Consider the following 22020-nt stretch of genomic DNA (forward strand, 5'->3'; position numbering starts at 1 on the left):
GGCCCTCCACAGGTGGGTAGAGCTGTTCCCTCCGAGGTCTCCTGAGAGCAGGTGCCATGGTACTGTAACCTGTTGACCCTCTGTTGCGTGGGCATGACAGCCTACCCGGACGGTGTGAGAACCTGTTCTCAGCCCTGCATTGAACCTCAGGGGAGGGAGCGCAGACCTGAATCCCTGCTGCTTTCCTTAGGCACTTCAACTTCTGCAGCTTGAGTGTGTCCCCCAAGCAATTTTACACTACCCTAGATGTGGCACAAACACAAGCCACACACTTGGTGTGGCTCCACAGGTGTCTGCCGGGTGCTGTCCCCAGTTGAGGCGAGCCCTCAGGTAGCCAGGCTGCCGGCCAGCTGGCGCTCCAGCCTCTCTAGCCTGCAGGGACACTGGCAGCACTTTAAAAGTGAGCGCATTTCTTTGCAGCGAATGGGAGAGACAAAATCCTGTTGCCAATCAAGCTTGTGTTGCTTCCGCAGTGAGGTCGTCTCCAAACATCAGGCAGGCTGCTGCCCCAGACGCAGCCAAGGGTTTCTGGAAAGATGACATCCCCACCCGGAAAGCAGTCAGAAGTCTGCTGCTTTTCCTCTCACCTGTGTCACACACCCAAGCAGGCCAAGGGAGCGTGAGGAGCCGTGGGACAGCCTGGCACAAGCAGTGCGGGCCCACAGTGGCCCAGTTCTAAGCTCACGGGCCCTTCCTGGCATCTTTGCTACCAGAAATGTCGCAAAGAGGAAAGGAAGATTGAGCAAAATCAGGACGTTTATGAGGACTTTCCTGGCCGGCTTCCTGGAGTCGAAGGTTGTGTCAGGAGAGGGCTCGATAGAGGGGCTCTTCCTAGTAGGCTATGGACAGAAGCTTCTGGAAGAACAGGTCCTCTCAAAAGAGGGGTCCCTAAAGCTTCCAGGAACCCTGACAATTAGGAAAAGATGGGATTTAATGATGTGTCTTTGGGAATCACACAGCATTGGCAGGAAGTCAGGAGATCCTGCAGCCTTGGGTGGTTTTCTGAATTGTCTGCAAGTGCCACTGGAGGAGTCTGAGCAGCACATGGTGTGCAGACAGGAAGAGCCCCCGAGTGTGGCCCAAGCAGGGTTCACAGACTTGGCACCGGGGTGCAGTGTGTGCCTTCAGGAGGTCTCATGGAGTCAACTCCGAGTTGGGGGGTCTCCCTTACACACTCCTGTCCCTGAGTAACACCACAACTCCTGTTTCTACCACGAGGAAGATGGCCAATGCCACCGGCCACTGGGCAGAGATTTCCAGTACAGTAGATCAAGATCCTGGTCTTCAAGCCCTCGGCTGACCTTTGTGCAACCCGCAGCCCTCCACAGCCTCCCTTCCCCCAGGCCTCTTGCTGGTCAGGCTGGCCAACTCTGGAAGAGTGCCCCATCCCCGAGTCACTGGCCGTCTGGGCTCTGGGAAATCTGTCACCCAAGTCTGGCGCCTTGCATTTGCTTCCGGCCATGAGATCACCACTGAGGAAAGCAAGCAGTCTCCTGACCCAGGTCCCTCATGGAACAATCTGGATCCTCCTGACCAGGGGGCGGGACTTGGCCACCAGCTACTGTGTGCAGGCTGCACGCCATCCCCCAATTCCCAGGAAGCAGCCTGACCCGCTGTGCCTGGAAGGACCTCCCTTCCGTCTTATTCTACCTCTCCTTCTGGGCTCCAACGCCTGTCCAGGCTCTGCCTGGCTAACTGTTCTTCATCAGCAGGCGAACAGCCAGCCCACAGGGTCTGCACAATGAGCATTTTATTTTTAGACGTAGCTCACCTCTTAGGGAGGCTGTGGGAAGGTTCAGGAATGGCCTTTTTTTCTTTTGATACAAGTCACAATGTTTGAGAAAGCGGTAATGCCCCAGAAAGATGGCCATTCGGTGGCAGGGCAGAGATCCACAAGTCCCATAGAAGAGTGGCCAGCGAGCCGAAGGGTACCCAAGCCTGCTTTCCAACTCCCAATTCTTGGGTTCATTTGGTTGAGAGCATCTTGAAGGAGCAGGCCGGTTCACTTCGCTTTTCAAATTTCCTTAGAAAACTCCCGCCCACGGGCCGTTTATACATAACCATCTATCCTAGGCGCACCGCCTCGCCTTCGGGGCCCGCACCCGGAGTTTCTGTCACAGGAGACACTCAAAATCGGCCACAGCAAAGCCAGAACCCCAAGCCTGCCTTTCTCCGGCATCCTCCGGCTCCCCTCACAAGTGGCTTCCAGCCAAGGGGCACCCGCTGGCTGCCCGCTCCCGCGGCCCCGCCCCGGCCTGTCCATCCTCCGCGCCCGCTACACCCGGGCGCCCGCTACACCCGGGAGCCCCGAGCAAGCCTGGGCAGACGTGAAGGACGGGCCTTCCCCGCCCCGGAGCCTCGCCGCCGCGGCCTGCCGCCTCCTGCCCGCCTCACGGCGCGAACAAAGCCGCAGTGTGGAGGGCAGCGCGGCGCCCGAGCCGGGAGGTCGGCCCGGCGGCGGGCGGGGCGCCGGGGTTTATCTGAGGACAGCCCCGGCCAGGGCAACGTGCGCTCCGTGGACCGTCCCGGGGCCGCAGAAGCCCCCTCAGGCAGGCGCCCCGGCGGCTAGCAACACCCCCGGGCGTCCTTCAGGCGACGCCTCGTGCCGGGAGCCAGGGGCGCGACCGCGGGGCCGGCGCTGCCGGCGCGGACCACGGAGCCCGCTCTTCGGCCGGGATTGCCCCGCCGAAGCCCGACGCCCCTCGCCGCGACCCCGGCCGCGCGGTGGGCGGGGCACGCGCGGGGATTTTTTTTTTTTTTGGTCAAACTTTAGCCACGTGAACCGCCCCCCATTCACTTTTGCGCCAATCGCGCGGCGCGGACGGATCCCGAGAGGGGCCACGGCCCGCCGCTTCTGCCGCCGCCGCCGGTGCGCTTCATAACGCGCTGTGCGTGACGTGAGGGGCTTCTGTTGCAATGGCGAGCTAAGCCGGAGGATGTGCAGCGGCGGCGCCGGCCACGAAGAGGACGGGGGCGGGCGCTGCGCGAGCCGAGCCGAGCCAGCCGCGGGACGCCAACGGGGCGGGACGGGGGTCCGGGCCCGGCTGCCACAGCCGTCGCCATCGCGCTGGCCCCGAGCCCCCGCGCACGAGCGGGAGGAGCCGCCGCCGCCGCCGCCGCGTCGCGTCCGGGCATGGTCCCCTCTTAAAGGCGCAGGCGGCGGGGGCGGGCGTGCGGAACAAAGCGCCGGCGCGGGGCCTGCGGGCGGCTCGGGGGCCGCGATGGGCGCGGCGGGCCCGCGGCGGCCGCGGCGCTGCCCGGGCCGGACCTCGCGGCGCTAGGGCGGGCTGGCCTCCGCGGGCGGGGGCGGCGGGCTAAGGGCGCGGGGAGCCTGCGGCGGCGGCGGCCCGGCGGGCGGAGCGGCGCGGGCATGGCCGCGCGTGGCCGGCGCGCCTGGCTCAGCGTGCTGCTCGGGCTTGTGCTGGGTTTCGTGCTGGCCTCGCGGCTCGTCCTGCCCCGCGCCTCGGAGCTGAAGCGAGCGGGCCCGCGGCGCCGCGCCAGCCCGGAGAGCTGCCGGCCCGGGCAGGCGGCCGTGGCGTCCCAGGCCGGTGGGGCGCGCGGCGACGCGCGTGGGGCGCAGCTCTGGCCGCACGGCTCGGACCCGGATGGCGGCCCGCGCGACAGGAACTTTCTCTTCGTGGGAGTCATGACCGCGCAGAAATACCTGCAGACCCGCGCCGTGGCCGCCTACAGGTGAGCCCCGCACCTCCCGTGTGCGGCATCCCAAGGCTCCGGGGCTTCCCGTGCGATCGGGGTACCCCCCCACCCCGGCCGGTGCAGGGCGTGGGTATCAGAGGTGTGCGGCACCCGGGATCGCGGTGGACTTGCAGGGACTCAGAGGGACTAGGGTCACCCCTCGGGGTGTGTGTCTCCCACTGACCTGCCGGGCAAGTCCGCTTGTTGAAAGAGCCCGAGGGCCCTGTTTGTGCTTTCTAGGGCTGTGGAAGACACACAACCCGCACCCGTGACAGTGGTGGCTTCTCCGCCCATGCAAAGCCCGAGCCCATGTCCGGATGCTTTTAGGTTTCCCCGTGGAAGTCATTCCTGTACGTGGAAGGCAGGGCGCCGGCTACACCAGCTCTGCGACGCCGGCTCTGTTGAGCAGAAGGAAAGAGAATCGGGGACCAAGCTGCCCCAAGAGCGGGGTGGGTTCAGTGGAAGGCGTCTTGCTTTGGCCCCCGGTGCAGGGCAATAAGCAGTGTGGGCAGGCTTCCCCTCACAGGAGTCCTGAAAGTGACTGCAGGCGCGTTGGGGATTAACAGGGATTAATGCGAGTCTTTAGTACCGGGAGGTGGTTTTGGAGGGGCAGGCGTGGTTGTGTGGGAGTGTGAGGGCAGTGCAGAGGCGGATGGAGGCCACCTGCTTGACTGACAGAGGCTGGGTTCCCCTCTGTGAGGATCCTGGGGCCGTGGGTGCTGAGCAAGGCTGGCCAGGTTCTGTGTTTGTAAGCAGCACCTTTGCTGGGCGGGGCTGGAATTTGAAGCACTAGATGCTGTTGGGAGGAGAAAAAAGCACCTTGGGGTCTTCCTCACCTAAAGAGGAGGAAGTAAGGGATTGAGAAGAAAGGCGATGAGCAGCCAGTGTGGCTGAGGTCCTAGGCCAGTGCTGTGCCAGGGAGGGCTCTGTTAAAAAGCTTAGAATGCAGCTTGGGCACCGGGTGTAGCAGGCAGGAGCCATGCGCGTGGCCAGCTCCCAGGGTTTGGTGAGAATCCTAAATTGTCTGAGGTCACTACGATGCTAGACACAGGCCAGAGGCTGAGGGTGAGTCGCCACTGTTGGATTTGCAGTTTGGTGGCAGGCCACTGTGAACCCGCAGCCAGCTGCAGGGGCCCTTACAAAGGAGGTCATCCAGGTGGTACGTTAGGTGATCCCTGGTACCCCGGCTCCAGCAAATACCGTGTGCGTGGTCACAGAACCGTGTCATCCATGCTCAGTGTTGTACCAGCCGGAGTTGGCATTGTGCTCTTGGACATGGCTTTCGAGAGCTCAGGCTTTGTCCTACCTCTGCCCGCCTTGCCACATGTCCCACCTGATCTTAACTGTGCATGTAAGATTGTGTCTGGTGTAACTTCTGTTGGGCCGTGAGGGGACCTCTGCCTGTGTGATAAGCAAAAACTGCTACAAGCCAAGGGCTACCTCGCTTCTAGGCCCTTCTCTTCCGGATCTGACAGGCCCATGGGTTCGGGGGCTGCCGGGGTGCCATAAGGGCTAAAAAACCCCACGAATCACTGCGGCAAGGGGAGATAAGGCTGTGTGTGTCACAGACCCTTCCCTTCATGGGCGGAGCAGCCCTGCCATTGCCCACGGTCACTTTACACTGGACGTGGAGAGAGGGTCCACCGCCAGAGAGGCAGCTACAGCTGATCACAGAGCAGATGGAGATATTCGAAGACTCCAGTGTAGGGCAGAGGCCAGTGTGGTGTGTCTCACCCTCCAGGCCCTAGGAGCCCTCGCCTTGCCCTGAGGCTGTGTTAGAGCACTGACCACGCTCCACCCCTGCGGGGCCAGACCCTGAGGGCCTGGCATAGCACCACCCAGAGGCTTTCTCTCCTGGTCAGGGCAAGCCACTCAAAGAGGTTGTTGGCTGCTAATAGGTGCTGGAACGGGACGGAGTGGGGTGGGGTGGGGTGGTATCCTCCCTGCTCTGGGTGTCATGAGGCTTAAGGGAGCATGGCATCAGGCTGAGGCTGCCAGCCAGCAGCCTCCTGTAGGCATCCCTGGTTGGACATGCTGGGCTCAGGGGTTGAGCTGCCTTGCTGTGGGGCAGGAAGAGAAGGGACTGGGAAAGACCTGGACAAGAAAGGCAATCACCTCTAGCCAGGTCCTGGCTCTGTGAGAAAGCACCCCGGCCAGGGCCTTGACGTGGGAAAGGCAGGTGGGTGGCTGGCAGTCCACAGATGAGCAAGAACTTTGCAGTTGTGCCCCAGCTGCAGTGTTTGTGTTTGGACCCCACCAAAGTTGTTTATTATGCTAATTAGTAGCCAGTTGGGAAGACTCTAGCAGGGTTCCTTGTGTTTAGTTAGTAGTCGCAGTTTGATTTCTCAGTTACATTTTGGCTATGAGGAATTTGCAGTTTGGTGTGTAACTTTCCCTTTCTGGTTCGCTTCCCTCACCCCCACTTCAGCTCAGAAAATTACTGGCTTGGGGAGCTCTGTTTATTTATTTTTAAGATTTGTTTTATTTTTTATTTGAAAGGCAGAGTTAAGAGATTGTCCATTCGCTGGCTCATTCTCTGAATGGCTGCAGAGATGGGCTGGGCGTGTCTGGTCTGAAGCTAGGAGCTGGGAACTTCCTCCGGGTCTCCCACACAGGTCCAGGGAGGGCTTTGGGCCATCTTCACTGTTTTCCCAGGCAGGTTAGCAGGGAGCTGGATTGTGAAGGGCAGGGTGGGCCTCGAAGCAGTACCTGTGTGAGAGGCCAGCATTGCAGGCAGTGGCTGTTCACTTTTCCCGACTTCAGGAAGGGTAGGCATCATGTCAGCCGTGTGACTGCCCCTCCCCCAGCAGTGCCTTGTGTCAGCACCATGTGTTGGGTAAGCGCTCATCTCCCTACTGATTCCAAATGCCATCTTTACCACATTCAAACTTCCTCTGGCTCCACTGATCTCTTCTTTTAATCTTGCGCCAGTACCACCCATTGGCATTATTGGAAGTTGAGTAACATTTTAATATCCGGTAGACGAAATTCCCTTAATTCCCATCTGTTTCAAACATTTCTTGGCTCCCTCACCTGACCGTGCCTGCAGAGTTCTGCTGCCGCTGAGACCTGGCTGCAAACATCTGCCCTCACCCTCGTCGGTCCAGCACCTTGGATTTAGTTCAGTTCTTACCTCTCCCAGGCTGCACATGGGTGAGGCTTGTTCTTCCTTTACTTTCTCAAGAGAAAAGAGGCAGCCGCTTTTTCCCAGTGCATGCCCTGGGAGGGCCGTGGGGCAGAGATGGCATCAGTCTGCGGGGACCTGTGGGAAGAAAGCTGGAGAAGCCCTCTGAGGTGCCCGCCTTGCATTTCCCGATCGCGTCACACTGGCCAGTGGCTCTTCCAAGGCTCCGGCTGAGGCCGCCTGTTCCTGTTCCCAGCCTCACCGAGCTCCTCCGGCCTTATCGCGCTCCGAGTTCATTTCCTGTTTCTTGGGTTGAGTAAACTGTGTTTATCTAGAACCAGTTTAGAACACTGCTCGCTTTCCTTGGTGCCCGTTGACCAGGAGACTCCCGGTCAGCAGCCTGCAGGTGAACTTGAGGAACGCAGTGTGTCCAGGCCATGAATGTTCTGTGGGAGATGAAGAGTCGGGGTTCTGTCTCCGTGCAAGGGTCCGGGGTTCCCATGTTGGTGCCTCCGCCCCGGGGTGCCCCCTCGCTGGGCTTGTGTTCTCCTCCTGTTGGTGGATGCCCTTTTCCCAGTCTGTTACTTTAGCTGTCGCTGACACAGAGGTCCCAGTGTTGCTGAGTGCAGTCTACAACAGGAAAGGATGGCGGTTCTGGGAGTGGAGGGACCTGAAGGAGTCGCTGCACCCACTGTGCGGACGGGCACCGTCTTGGAGGATGCCAATGCAGAGACAGCAGCAGGTCCCCTGCAGTGAGCAGTGACAGCCACGGGAAGCAGCCGGGAGAAGGGACAGCTCTGTGGGTGTGAGGTGTGGGCTGTGGACAAGGCTGGTCCCGGGAACGTGGGTTTTGTGTTACAGGTGTCTGGAGCTGACGGGACACATTCCAGCAGGAGGGCACCTGGACAGGATCTGTGTTTAGAGGACCGGCCAGCAGCATTACTGTTAAGTGGGTGGCAAGGACTTCCTGCTGTCAGGAACCATTTATAGCAGCATTTTCAGGCTGTACAGAGTTACCAACTTATATACTAGCCTGCTATAGATGTGTGGAATTTAGAGTCCTGCCTGTGGTTACCTTGGCCAGGCAGGACCAGATGGTGCTGTGCACCCTGTGTGGCCATGGGCCTCATGTGGCCTGGGGGCTGGACGCTTCCCTGGCCAGCCCTGGATGCTGACTCCCATGGGCTACATCTGGTGGTTTTTCCGGCTGGCTGGTTTCTAGGCTCAGCCAGTGGAGGCCCCAGCAAGAGAGTGGAGGGTTGAAGGAGAGAAGGTTGGTGGCCTGCTCACGGCTCCTCCAGGGCTGCATGTGGCGGCACTCTGGGCCCTCCTGACCCCAGACCCAGATGGGCTGCCCTCCCAGGGCCTGCCCTCCTAGCGTAGTTAGCACCAGTTCACCCCCTACGCCTCCATCCCTGGAGTGATGGTGAATGGCTCCCACTGTGGCTGCTCCCTGAGGACCCCAGAATTTCCCCACCTGCTGTTGTCCTTTGCGACCATTGATTATACACAGAATCTGAGGAACAAGACACCCAGGTAGGAGTTAAAGTGTTGGAAGCCACCTGCTTCCCTTAACTGAGGTCGTTCCTGAAGGGAGCCTCAACATTTACTCTATAGACTAATGCAGATGATTAAATGTGAGGGACAGTCTGTGTTGCTTTGTCATTCATCCAGTAGGTTCTTGAAAACCAGAAGGTCAGGGGTGACTGAGTCATAGATCCAATGCCAGGAAGGAGCAGTACAGCTGGAAGAGCTTTGGGCATCGCGCACGAGATGCTAGTGGTGGCCACAGGCACGTGGCGGGTGCCAACCGGACCATGGATCCAGCACACGGAGGGTTTCGGAAGCTCCCGTCTGCATTAGGTGTTCTGGCCTTCAGTTCAGTCCAACCCCAGTTGGTAACTGGCCGGTTTTGTCCGGGTTTTTGTGCAGGCCAGGCAGACAAAGGGCCTGTGAAAGTGGTTGAAGTACGTGTCAGGCTGCCTACCTTATCTGTGAGGACTGTTTCCGCAGCCTTATCAGTAGTGGCTGAGAGACTGGAAAAGAAATGTGGGTGATAACCCCTGGCACCCACGTGTGGGATGGAGCAGTAGCTGCCTGGACTGGCCAGTGCGCTCCGTCACTCCAACCCATCTGTAGCCCAGCTCCAAGCTTCATCAGCTTTCTGGCCTCAAGCCTCAGTCTTCTCACCCATTAAATGTGCGTAATGACCTCCCACACCTCATGGAGATGCTATGCGAGATGGCTTGTTGCAACGCATTAATTGTTCCGTTAAAGGGTAGCCGTTGGTCATTGTTGAGCAACATTCTCTTGCAGAGGGGTCCACACCACACGGCTCCAGCTCCCCCCTTACAGTTAGGTGTTGTTGACATGGCATGCTTGGCATGTGCCACAGCAGCGGGCAGGTGAGGTGAGGTGACGGCAGCATTCGCCAGCTGTCTCCGACCCTGTATGCTCAGATTCTCATGTTTGGGGTGGGACATATCTGTGGTCGCCATTGGTTAACCCTCGCATTGTCTGCTGGAAACCTGGACTCTGCGGACAGGTGGCTGGAGGTGCGTCCCTGGCTGGTGGCCAGGCCGATGCTGAGGTGGGCTCAGCGGGGCTGGCTTTCCCCCGTGTGTGTGTTGTAGCTTGGCAGGAGTGTGATGTGACGTCAGGATTTCTGTTCTGCCTCCCCAAAGCTCTTGTGACTGCTCATGTCCGAAGGATGTGCCCAGCGAGACAGTGAACATTTTTAAAAGAGGAAACTGCACAGCCGGAAACCACATTCTCGGGAGGGGGAGCTGTAACTGAATACATTCACTGCGCTGCCGTGGCCAGGACCCAGGCGGAGCTCCGCGGCGGGGGGCCCGGCAATGCCAGTCACCTCCTGCCGGCTGGCCAGGAACGACCAGGGCTGCTTCGACTGGCAGTGGGGTTCCACCATCCGTGTCCCTTTTGGGGACTGAACTGGGTCCGCACACCAACCACTTCAGGTGGCCCCTGGCCTCTGTCATGGAGCAGTGGCCATTCGAGCTCCTGGGGTCAGTGTTGGAAGCAGGGTTCACCCCTAACCTGGGCACGGGTCCCCAGGGATTCGCTGCGTGGTTTCCTGCTCTAAGGCTGCTGGCCACTCGGGCCCATCTGAGCCCAGCTGAGGGTCACGATGGCACACAGTCCCGCTCCAGTGCTGGTGTGCAGCAGGCGGGGCAGTGCCCACAGGGCGGTGCCAGCGGGGCTGGGGCCTGTGCGCCTTGCCCTCAGGCTCTCCTTCCCGCTTTGCTGAGGCCTCATATCCTTGCTGATTTTTCTTATCCTGTAGGTATTTTAGTTGTCTTAAGTCCCTTTTTGTACAGGGAAGAGCATAAATATCTAAGTTTTACCAAGGAAAACCCTGTTTTCCTGTCCCCTCACTTCAGAGGTGCGTCTGTCCTGAGTGCCTGGGACTTCCTGTTTTGTGACCATGGATGAGTAACAGCGACGGGGGAAACTTGCTGAGTCCCCCCACCATTTAGCAAGCAAATGGGAGTGTAAGTCACACGCTTCAAAACTTAGAACTCCTTTTAGTGTTTCTCTTTCAGTTTTGTGCCTGTTACACAAAGAAAAACTGTTTCTTTTACATAGAAGTGAAATCTCATCAGTCCTTACATTGCTTTGGTTGCTGTTACATTAAACAGCACGCCCAGGTGGTTTTTTTCCTAAGCTTTCGATACACCCCTCCATGGCAGAATGTGCAGGACAGCCGGTGCACACAGCCAGGCACCCTGGGAAGGCGCTTCCAAGTGAGGACCTGCGCCCGTGCTGAGCTCCCTGGGAACAGGGGCAGGTGTGTCGCACCAGGCTGACTGTCACTGTGAAGCTTCAGGAACCTGGCCTGCTGCTGAGGCGGACGGCAGGCCAGCCAGGTCCCCGGCAGCCTGGCATCAGCCCCGGGGTGCTCAGCCCTGTCCTGCTCCCCACTAGGAGTGCGGCTGAAGCTATCCCAGTAGTTGAGATGATCATTCCATCCCTCCCTGCGGTTGGAGTGTGCAGGCTCCCTAAAGAGAAATCTCCGAAGGCCCCAGGGAACAGCTGGGTGCCCTGAAACTTTCCCTGGGTCGCTTAGAAGGCAGCCAAGGATCCCTGGGCAGAGGCACCATGACACTGTGGGGACGCTGTGAAGGCTTTCTGAGGGGGGAACCGGGGCTCCTTGCTTAGGCGACGGGGCGTGTCTGCAGGACACTTGGAGCCCCCGGAGCCCGACAGTGCCACTGGATGGGCTCTCCCTGAAACGAGGGTGCGTTTTACAGTTGCTGCATCACGGGGTGACAGTGGGCTGTCGCATGTTTTCAGTAGGAAGAACCGTGACACATCTTACAGGTGTGTAGGCGAGGAGACCTCAGCCACTGGGCTACCACACCGGGCTCGTAAATTGTTTTTAAACTTAACTAATTCTGTGTTTTAGAATGTCAGTTTTGGGGCCAGTACAGTAGCCTAGTGGCTGAAGTCCTGGCCTTGAATGTGCCGAGATCCCATATGGGCGCCGGTTTTAATCCCAGCAGCCCCACTTCCCATCCAGCTCCTTGCTTGTGGCCTGGGAAAGCGGTTGAGGACGGCCCAAAGCCCTGGGACGCTGCACCCGTGTGTGGGAGAACCGGAGGAGACTCCATGCTCCTGGCTTCAGATTGGCACAGCTCTGGCCATCGCGGCCACTTGGGGAGTGAATCAACAGACGGAAGATCTTCTCTGTCTCTCCTCTCCTTTCCAATAAAATTTTTTAAAAATCTTAAAAAAAAAAAAAAGAAAACGTCAGTTTGATAAGCGGAGAGAAATTTTGTGGCTCAGTTGTAGTGACGGTTACACAACGGGCATAGACTTCGTGCCTTGAAACTGCACTCAGAGGTGCGGAGGCGCTGTGTTCTGGGAGCGTATCTGGTCATGACAGACTTACTGCATTTCTCCCGATGCAGAGATGTGAGGGCAGTAAGTGATAATCACCTCTGCCCACCCCCCTCCCACCTGCTGCACCCAGTTTTCCCACGATGTACCTCTTTCCACACGTTAGGTTCCTTTTCAGGTTGTTCTCTGGGTGGCTGCTTAGCCCAGCACAGCAGAGTGCCTGCCGTCCCTGGGTCTGGCTCGTGGCTGCAGCTTCCTGCCGCCCTGCTGACCCCTGGCTCAGCTCCGGCCACCACGGGCATTTGAAGTACAGGTGCTCCTGCTCTGCCTCTCCCATCGTCCCTCTTTCCTTCAAGCAAACAAAGTACATGGTTCTTCAAATCACTTTTTCACTGTAACATACACAGCTGCAACAGTGAAGTAAGATAATAACGTCCCCTGGGACGAAGAGAAGCACGCACCCGTGACTTTCTTCATCCTGACTTCGCAGTGTCCCCTTTCTTTGTGTTTCCTGGGAGCAGTGGTTGTCGTGGCTGTACGCCCTCAGCTCTTAGCATCCAGCCTGAGGGAGGCGTGGAGGAATGCCGTGGGAAGGTGCCTGCCTCTGATGCCCATCAGTAGCCAGCTGCCAGATGGGCAAACCGTGTCCTTCCTCGCCTGGTCTGCACTGCTGTGGGAGCACATGGCTCTTCTCCCCGTGGCCTGCTGGTTCCTTCCCGCTCTGTCCCCACCCTGGGGACCTCAGAGCACACCTGCATTCCTCGTCTTCTCCATCCTTCTGTGGGTTGAAGAGTGCGGAGATGCCCATGTCTCTGTGGGCTCTGCCAGGCCCTGAGGGGTCTACCTCCATGTCGGCATGACAGCATTGTTTCCCCCCACACACCAGTCTCTGCCTCAGACTCTCCACCGTCCCTCTGCCCTGGAAGAGTCTGGGCTGCCGTCTGTACCCTGCTCTTTTGAATAACTTGTCTCAAGTTTGCAGGCTCTTCTGAAAGCCGTCTGTCTCCTGATGTCAGCTGTGTGTTAGGGGTCGTGCTTGGCACCTGCTGGGCAGAGAAAACATGCTGAGTGAGCAGTTCATTTGTTGGTGGAGATGTTGGTGGTGATTTTATACAGCGGGGAGCTTTGTGGCCAGGGAGTTGGTGGTTTCAGAAAATGAACCTTCCCATCCTGGCCTCACTTCTTTGGCCATTTGGGTTTCTCCTGGAGCCAGGGCTTAGGCCAGGATCTTTAAGGATTGGGCTGCACGATTCCCGGTAGCCTGAACGGCCATTAGAAGGAAGTAGACAGGTCAGGCAGCTTCAGGGAGAACAGCCGGGGAACTTCTGCAATAAGCAGCTCGGTGTCAGCTGTTGGCTAACTGATACTTCCTTTAATTCCAGAACGTGGTCCAAGAGCATTCCTGGGAAGGTGGAGTTCTTCTCCAGCGAGGGCTCGGACACATCGGTGCCGATCCCCGTGGTGCCGCTGCGGGGCGTGGACGACTCATACCCCCCGCAGAAGAAGTCGTTCATGATGCTCAAGTACATGCACGACCACTACCTGGACCGGTATGAGTGGTTCATGCGCGCAGACGACGACGTGTACATCAAAGGAGACCGCCTGGAGAACTTCCTGAGGAGTCTGAACAGCAGCGAGCCCCTCTTCCTGGGGCAGACGGGCCTGGGCACCACGGAGGAGATGGGGAAGCTGGCCCTGGAGCCCGGGGAGAACTTTTGCATGGGGGGACCCGGCGTGATCATGAGCCGCGAGGTCCTGCGCAGGATGGTCCCGCACATCGGGAAGTGCCTGCGGGAGATGTACACCACGCACGAGGACGTGGAGGTGGGGAGGTGTGTCCGGCGCTTCGCAGGTGTGCAGTGTGTCTGGTCGTACGAGGTAAGAACAGAATTCCTTCTTGTGGGAAGAACTTTTGGCCTTGACAGTGCTGGGGAGTCAGCCAGAGAAGCTGGTGGTTAAAGTAGGCCCTAATTGATGACGTGTTTTTAACCTTTCTTTTTAAAATTTGAACTCCTGCCCCTGCCTTTTCTCTTGGCTGCTAGAGCGTCCCTTCAGTCAGTGAGGCATGGAGTGGGGGGCCTGCAGAGACAGAGATGTCACAGTGATGTGTTCATGATCATCCTGCAAGTCGTCCTCTCTGACCTGTGCCAGCGTCCCCTCCTCCGGCCTCCCAGAGGCCCACTCTCCTGTCACGTTGGCCCATGCAGGGCAGGAGCCCACACAAGGAGGAGTGATGACGAAAGGCCGGGATTGATTTTGCGTGGACCTTGACCTTGGCTTCGGGGATGGTCATCCTGTCTGAGTGGGCACTCTGTTTATCCTCTCATCATCAAGGCTGACTGGTGACATCTCAGCTCTTCCGACATGCAAAGAGCGGCGTCCACAGGAGCTGTACTTGTTAGGTGTCGGGGGAGTGGGCTGTTAGCGCTGGCCACTGTATTGGCAGGTGTGTGCCCCTGGCCTGCACCGTGGGAGCCGGCCATGCGGTGTCAGGAGGGGCTGCCAGCCGCTCACGCGGCGACAGCAGTGCGTTTCTGCCAGGTGCGGTTGCCTTTGCTCTGGCGCCAGGTGCAGAGGCCGTAATTCTTGCCCATACTCTTCTCACCCCACATTTGCTGTGACTGTCTTGTCTTTTTTTTTTTTAAAGATTTATTCATTTTATTACAGCCAGATATACACAGAGGAGGAGAGACAGAGAGGAAGATCTTCCATCCGATGATTCACTCCCCAAGTGAGCCGCAACGGGCCGGTGCGCGCCCATCCGAAGCCGGGAACCAGGAACCTCTTCCGGGTCTCCCACTTGGGTGCAGTGTCCCAATGCATTGGGCCGTCCTCAACTGCCTTCCCAGGCCACAAGCAGGGAGCTGGATGGGAAGTGGAGCTGCCGGGATTAGAACCAGCACCCATATGGGATCCCGGGGCTTTCAAGGCGAGGACTTTAACCGCTAGGCCAAGCCGCCGGGCCCTGTGACTGTCTTTTCATGACTGTTTCTCTTGTGGGAACTTTGCCAGTAGTGGGTGGGGTTTCAAGGGTGCTTTTCTATGCGATTTTAGATGATAAATTCATGATGTTACAATTGCTATGTGATCCTGCACATCCAGCTCCAATCTCCCCGTGAACAGACACCTATTCTCAATCCAGGGGAACCCTCTTGGTGAGGTTTCTGCAGCAGAGAAAGTTACTTGGGGCTTCTTTCTGCTTTTTCTGCTTTATGCAGACTACAGCTGATTGTATCTTTTTTTTTTTTTTTTTTTTTTAAATTGGAAAGGCCGAGTTACAGAGAGAGGGAGAGGCAGAAAGATCTTCAGTCTGCTGGTTCATTTCCCAAGTGGCTGCAGTGCTGGAGCTGAGCTGATCTTAAGCTTCTTTGAGGTCTCCCACATAGTTGCAGGGTCCCAAGGCTTTGGGCCATCCTCTACTGCTTTCCCAGGCCACAAACGGAGCTGGATGGGAAGTGGAGTAGCCAGGACACGAACTGGCACCCACATGGAATCCTGGCGCATGCAAGGCAGTCATTTGGCCACTGAGCCAGTATGCCAGGCCCTGGCAGTATCTTTTGAAATTTATTTATTTGAAAGATAATTACAGAGGAAGAGAGAGAGGTCTTCCATCCACTGGTTCACGCCCCAAATGACCACAATGGCCAGCACTTTGCCAGGCCAAAGCCAGGAGCTAGGAGCTTCTCCCAGATCTCCCAACTGGTTCAGAGGCAACTGAACCGTCTTCTGCTCCTTTCCCAGGCGCATTAGCAGGGGGCTAGATTAGAAGAGGAGTAGCCAGGACTCAAGCTGATGTTCACATAGGCTGCTGGCCCCCACTGGTGATATTTCTGCATTTCTCCTATCCTGAATTTTACGCAGTGATAACATTACAGTGAAACTGTGTAATGGCTTTTTGTGTTTTGGAATTCTTTGCGCTTAGAAGCCTTGCTGGAGTTGCATTGGCTAAGACTTGTCTTATGCAGTCCTGATGATCCATGGACATCCAGCAGAGCCAGGATCTTGAACTTTATCATGAACTTCGCTATAGGATTAGTGCCAAGATGGAATTGTGTCATCCAGGAGCCACGAGATCGGAGGCTATCTTCAACCAGTTTTTTCCCCTTCCCCTAAAGGTTTCCAGCACCCTACACTGGGGGGGGCCTGGCGTCACCCTGTCTGGGTGCTTGGAGTCACCCCTTAGACTTGATGTTCCCTGTAAGTGGCCTTGGGGCCTGTGTCAGGGACAGCAGCATTGAGGTCCACCCTGGGGTAGGCGAGTCAAGGGCCCTTGCTGCTTTTTGGTCCTTTGAGTGCATAATGGCAGCAGAGTTCCTGAGCTGGCTCTCCAGGGGCTGTGCCTGCCCACCTCCCCCTGCCTTGTGGGAGCTCGCTCCCTGCTCCTGTCTGTTGCCTGTTTGCAGTCTTGGCCCCACATCTGCTGAGATGCTGCCTGTATGATGGTTTTGTTAGAGCTCTTTGTTCTGGAAGCAGTGTCTTCTCCTGGATGGCATCGTGGGATTTTTACTCTGCATGCGTTGTGAATTCAGGCCCAGTGTCATTCACTATTCTTCCTGATGGGGTTTTTATTCTGCGCACATCACAACTCCAAGCATCATCTAATCCATCATTCTCTCCTCGTGGCTTGTGCTCTGTATGTCTCATTAAAAGCAGTTCTTCCTGTCTCTGGGCCACAAACGTCTGTCCGGTGTATTTTTCAGTGTGCTGCAAGCTTCTCCCTGGCAGCTTCTTGTTATCCTTTGTAAGGGTTTTCTCCTTTGGGATGTTTGCTGTGTGCTGAGGCCTCTCCGTTTCCTTTTCCATGGGGCTTCGGTGCTGCCCGCTGGAGTCCTCAGGGTTTGTTATTGTGCTCCCAGGAGTCCTCCTTCCTGAGTCCAGGAGCTTTCAACACACCAGCCTGTGGTTGGACTATGAGCTCGGACTATTCCAGAATCTTTTGAGAAACATCATTGAAAAATAATTGAAGCAGTAATTTGTTTTATTTAGACAAATATGTGAAACACCATACCATACTGTTATTAATAGGTAACGAAAAGATGGCTTAAGTATTCTTTTCATTTTATTTATTTTTTTATTTAAAGTGTTCTTTTTTTTAATTGGAAAGGCAGATCAGATTTATGGAGAGAAGGAGAGCCACAGAGAGAAATCTTCCATCTGCTGGTTGACTCCCCAAATGGCCAAGCAGCCAGAGTTAAGCTGATCCGGGTCTTCCATGTGGGTGCAGGGGCCCCAGCCCGTCCACCGGTGCACTCCCTATGGGAGCCTGGGACTTAGTTCAAGTCCATGTGGGTGGCAGGAAGCTGAGACCACCCATCAAGAGCCATCATTCCTGTGTGTTAGCAGGAAGCTGGAGTTAGGAGCAAGGCTGAGTCAGACACTCTGCCATGGGATACGGGCGTCCTGCTTGGTGGCTTCATGTCAGGCCGAATGCCCGTCCCACCCCTGGTTTCTGGCTGTCAGACTTGCTTGGAACCCCTCTGTGTGGTTATCCGACTCCCTTGCAGCTTCCTGCCTTCCCTTGGCCACCCAGTGTGGAGTGACTTCCTTGGGTCTGTCATGCTTGGAGTTTGTCGAGCTTCTTGGGTGTGCAGGTTGCTTTTCTTTGGTGTTGAATGTATGTCACTTGTTTCTTTAGATATTGTTTCCACCGCACCTCCACTGCCATGAATGTCCGTCCTACATCTGCTGGTCTCTGTTAACTTTTCTGTATGGGTTGTCTCAATCGATTTTGGCCATTACACTGACTCCTCTGCTCAAATCTGCGGTGAGGTGCTTTTTTGTGTTTTTTTTTTTTTAAGATTTATTTTTATTGGAAAATCAGATATACAGAGAGGAAGAGAGACAGCAAGGAAGATCTTCCATCCACTGATTCACTCCCCAAGTGGCCACAATGGCTGGAACTGAGCCAATCTGAAGCTAGGATCCAGGAGCTTCTTCCAGGTCTCCCAGGTGCAGGGTCCCAAGGTTTTGTGTTGTCCTTGACTCCTTTCCCAAGCCACAGGCAGGAGCTGGACGGAAAGTGAGGCTACCGGGATTAGAACTGGCGCCCATATGGGATCCCGGCGTGTTCAAGGCGAGGACTTTAGCCACTAGGCTACCACGCTGGGCCCTGCAGTGAGATTTTCATTGTAGAAACTGCTTTACAGCTCCAGAATGTTGCTGGACTCTTTAAAATAATAGTCCTAACAGTAATAACAGTAATGTCTGATTGGTTAGTGCTGCCCTTTCTCGGCTGTGAGTGAGCCATGCTGTCTTGTTTCTGTACCCATCTCAACTGTAGGATCTGAGAGTTTATTAATATTGAAATGTCAGACTCTGGCCCCTCCCCAGGGCTTGGCGGTGTTGCTGCCTGTGGTGAGTTCTCAGAAGTGGCCCAGTGAAGTCTGTCCCTGTCGTGTGTGTGCTCCCGCAGGCGCCCACGTGCTTTGCTTAGTGGACAGACATCTTTTGGGTGCCCCAAGGGGAGACACATCCTTGTGTTGGCCGAGAAAGTGTGTACCTGTTCGTGCTTGCCCTGAACATGGGCCAGGCAGTGGAAAGCTGTGTCTTGGCCGTCGCTTCCTGCTTGTGCAATGCCTCCAGGTCAGGTAGTGATGGGGCTTTCAGTCTCCTTCCTGAGCTTGTCAACAACCCCTTGCGTGCCTGTGACCTTCTGGGTTCTCAGGAACCTAGACTGTGGGACTTTGCAGAGTCCCAGACGCACAGCTTCTTCCCCTGCTTCTCTTCTGAAGCGGTTCTCGCCTGTTCTTTGCCCTGTCAGCCACACCCTGGGGCAGTTCAGTATTCAGCAGTTGCTTGTGCTTGATTTTGACAAATGCCCAGAGAGGCTGTAGGGGAGCTCTGGGTAGGCTGGCTAGGACAGCCATGTCAGGGAGGCCTCAGGATCCAACAGAGGTCACATGATGGCAGTTTGCTGGGAATGAGTCTTTGAAGGAGCTCCAGGCCCGCCTGTGACCCTTGTGGTGGCTTCAGGCTGCTCCTTTTCATTGTGATTGTGGGCTTGGGTTTTGAAAGCCAAAGCAGACCCAGGAAGTGGGGGGTGGAAGTAAGGCAAGTTAAAAATGGCACAAAGCTTAGTTCCCATAAACACTCCACATCATTACACACTGTCAGCTCAAACCCAGAGCCTGGAAATGGTCGCCTCTGACAGTGTTGGCAGTGGTCTCTCTACTTTTCTGGAAGAAAGGATGTTCGGGGGTCTTTAATAAAACTCTGCTCCCTTTCATTGAAGCCACCCAAGACCATCCATTGCGGTGTCGCTACACTTGAATTTGCTTTGCCTGCTTATGTGAGCTTCTCTTAAGTATCCCTTTCTATTCTGTTTGGGAAGTCAAAGTGTTGTGCCTTAAGAATTAGAAAAACTTGGGACCGGTTAGTTAAAACATGCCTGCATATCCATTTATTACTTAAGTCATGGTGTCTTGGCAGCAACACACTGCCCACTTGGGGCCACAGCAGCACAGGAAGTGTACTCTGCCATCTTCTAGCCCGGTGGGACTTGGAGTACAGAGGGACAGAAGTGGAAAAAGAAGGGTGGGATGCAGTAAGGTGGAGTGACAAGGTAAAAGGTGGCCCCAGTGGCGCAGGTGGTGGTGGTGAGGATGCACCTGTGACACAAGGAGGGCTGGGCTGGAACCAGTGTTCCACTCAGCTTCATACTTCACTCACGCGGCTCTGGGCAGCAGGTGACCTAAATCCTCGGACCTGTTCCCTTAAATGTAGGCTCCTAGCAGGGATTGCCAGGTTGCAGGATTCTCTCAAGGGCTGAAGAGATTCCTGGGACCACAGCAGGTGACAGGCACAGAGTGCATGTCCAGGAATGAAAGGCAGGCCGTGCGTGTGTTGTGTTCAGTGAAGCCAGCGTGGCTTTGCACTGGCCACCTAGATTACATTTGGGCTGTGAACACGGTGTGTTTCATGGAAAACTTGCATTGTAGTGCATGCCCATGAATTATAAGACATGCTTGTTTGTAAGACTTATTTATTTTTATTTGAAAGGCAGATTAATAGAGGAAAGGAGAAACAGAGTAAGATCTTCCACCTGCTGATTCACTCCCCAAATAGCCACAATGGCCAGAGCTGAACTCATCTGAAACAGATAGGAGCTTCTTCCAGGTCTTCCATATGAGTGCAGAATCCCAAAGACTTGAACCATCCTCTAGTGCTTTCCCAGACCATAAGCAAGCAGCTGAAGCAGAAGTGGAACATCTGGGACACAGATTGGCGCCCATAAGGAATGCTGGCACTGCAAGGCAAAACATTAGCCTGTTGATCCATCATGTTGGCTCCATGAGATCTGTTTTCTGCGAGTAGGGGTTGGGGATGATGGTCCACCAGTATCTGAGAAAGATGGTCATGGGGAATCACTGGGAACTCAGGCCCTCCGTGGGCGCGTGCCTGACGATGACATGTAGAACGTTGGGGTCTTCAAGTCCCTGTTGAGAAACTTGAAGTTACAGGCATCGTCTTCTCAGTTTCTATAAGAGAATTGATCATCTGCATTTTAAGATGTGTCAGTATTCCAAGTGTGATTCAAGTCATTAGTAATGAGAGTAAAGTGATTCCTCAGTTATGAAAATTTATCATTAGTATGTGACAGCGGGTTATTGTGTGTAAAACCTGCCTCACCACCAAGTTGATGAACCAGAGTCCCATGGCATAAGCCACGTGGGAAAGCAGGCTGGGAGGGAGGCTGTGGATGTGCCCGATTACCTGGGTCACCTGGAGTTGTGCACCGCCTAGTTGCCTTGGTGGAGCCTCTCATGGGCTAGATCTTGCAGTTCCAGTGTCAACTTTATCAGACTAATAGGACCATGTGGTGTCTGGGAGGTAATGAGAGAGGGGGAATGGTGAGCGGCCCTGACCCTCGCCGTAGCAGTGTCGTTTGGCTGAGGCGCTGCTCTCTGTGTTAGGGAAGAGGTGGTAACACTGCAGAAGGTCTGCACGTGTAAGGCAGCCTTGCTCAAGCTTGAGCGGTGCAGAGGTCTGTCAGGAAAGTGTGTGCACATATGTGCATTCATAGTACACATTGTTGCCCTTGCAGCTCCTCCACCCACCCGGGTGCTTGTGGAAGGCACGAGACCAGGTGACGTGCCCACCAACAAGCAGATTGCCGGGCCCCACGCCTGGCATCTCGCAGGTGGAGTCCAATGACCTGCACTGGTCACTGGCTTCCTTGGTGACTCCTGCCTTTGCTCCTGTTCGAGAGCGGTTGCTGCTGCTCGTCCACACTCAGATGGCCCCCCACTCCTGTGTTACAGAGATCTGCACTGCGTCCACGCGTGTAGCCCGTGTTCCTCTCCTGCTCTAGACTGTGGTCGCAGCTGCAAGTTGCGTTCCAGTTGGGAGTGGAGGTCAGTGGGCAGCGTGCAGAAAGACCAGGGTTGACCAGGCACTGAAAACAGAGCATTTGTGGCCATAGGTGAAGCTGGCAGACCCTGAAGCCGAAACTAAAAGATGATTTTAAGTGCGGTTGGTTTTTCAAGCGTGTCTGGGTGATCTGGTCAGAAATCTCTCTCAAGCCTCAGATTGACTTATGCAGTGATCGGCACTTTTTAAAAAGTAGTTAGGGAGTGTGGTTGGGTGACTGCGGTGGCTGGAGGGCCTCCTGTGGGGGTAGAGCCTACCTCCACCCCTTGCATTCCCCAGCGTCTCCGCAGCACATCTTGGGTGTGTAGGCTTCCCGGGCCAGCACCCCACCCAGGCAGGAGAAAACCCGACACCTACCTGAGGGTGGCAGCTTTTACAGGATGCCTGGCCTGGGCTCTCCCAAGAGAGGAGAGGGATGCAGGGACTATGATGGTCGTGTGCCGTGAGGTGCCCTGGACGGGGAGAGGGAAGGGATGGTGGGCAGGGACAGATCAGGCGGAAGTCTGTAGTTGGGTTGTAGCCTCTTAGCTTTCATGAGTCTTTGGCGTCAGGGGCCAGCCTCGCAGGCCATGCCTGCTGCCCTTTTGAGGGAGGCGGGGCCCTCTGTGGCTCTGAGTGGACATTGTGTAGGGTGTGACAGGGAGCCTGGAGACTTCTAGGAAATGGCAGACAGGGAGGCCTTTGTTTGCCAGGGCTGCAGGCGTGGAGACCTCATAAAGAGCTTATCATCTGAGCGGGCTTATAATGAACCGTGTTATTACTGCAGAAAATGTGTAACGGTCCGTTAGAGCAGAGCTTCCCCCGGCTGAAAAGGATTCTTGCGTTTTCGCTCAGCAATGTAACGCCAGTGCCCCTGCTGATCTCATCGTGGGTAACCCTGTAGTGTCTGGCTTCTGAGTTTTGTCTCAGAGAAGGGATAAAGAAATCAGAAATGACTTTCTATGAGTTTTTCTCCATACCTCAGAGTAAGG

General features: G+C 56.0%; 1 protein-coding gene across 1 annotated transcript in view; it reads left to right on the forward strand.

Annotated features, from left to right (window-relative positions):
- Nucleotides 1-3231: 3231 nt before the first annotated feature.
- The window catches only part of CHSY1 (chondroitin sulfate synthase 1), a 48289-nt gene continuing 29500 nt past the window's right edge, over nucleotides 3232-22020 (forward strand). The window contains exons 1-2 of the mRNA XM_036495455.2: nucleotides 3232-3693; nucleotides 13063-13558. Of these exons, the coding sequence (XP_036351348.2) occupies nucleotides 3371-3693; nucleotides 13063-13558 (819 nt within the window). The 5' untranslated portion in view covers nucleotides 3232-3370. The remainder of the gene's footprint in view (nucleotides 3694-13062; nucleotides 13559-22020) is intronic.

The sequence above is a fragment of the Ochotona princeps genome, chromosome 6, assembly GCF_030435755.1.
Source record: "Ochotona princeps isolate mOchPri1 chromosome 6, mOchPri1.hap1, whole genome shotgun sequence".
NCBI classification, from domain to species: domain Eukaryota; kingdom Metazoa; phylum Chordata; class Mammalia; order Lagomorpha; family Ochotonidae; genus Ochotona; species Ochotona princeps.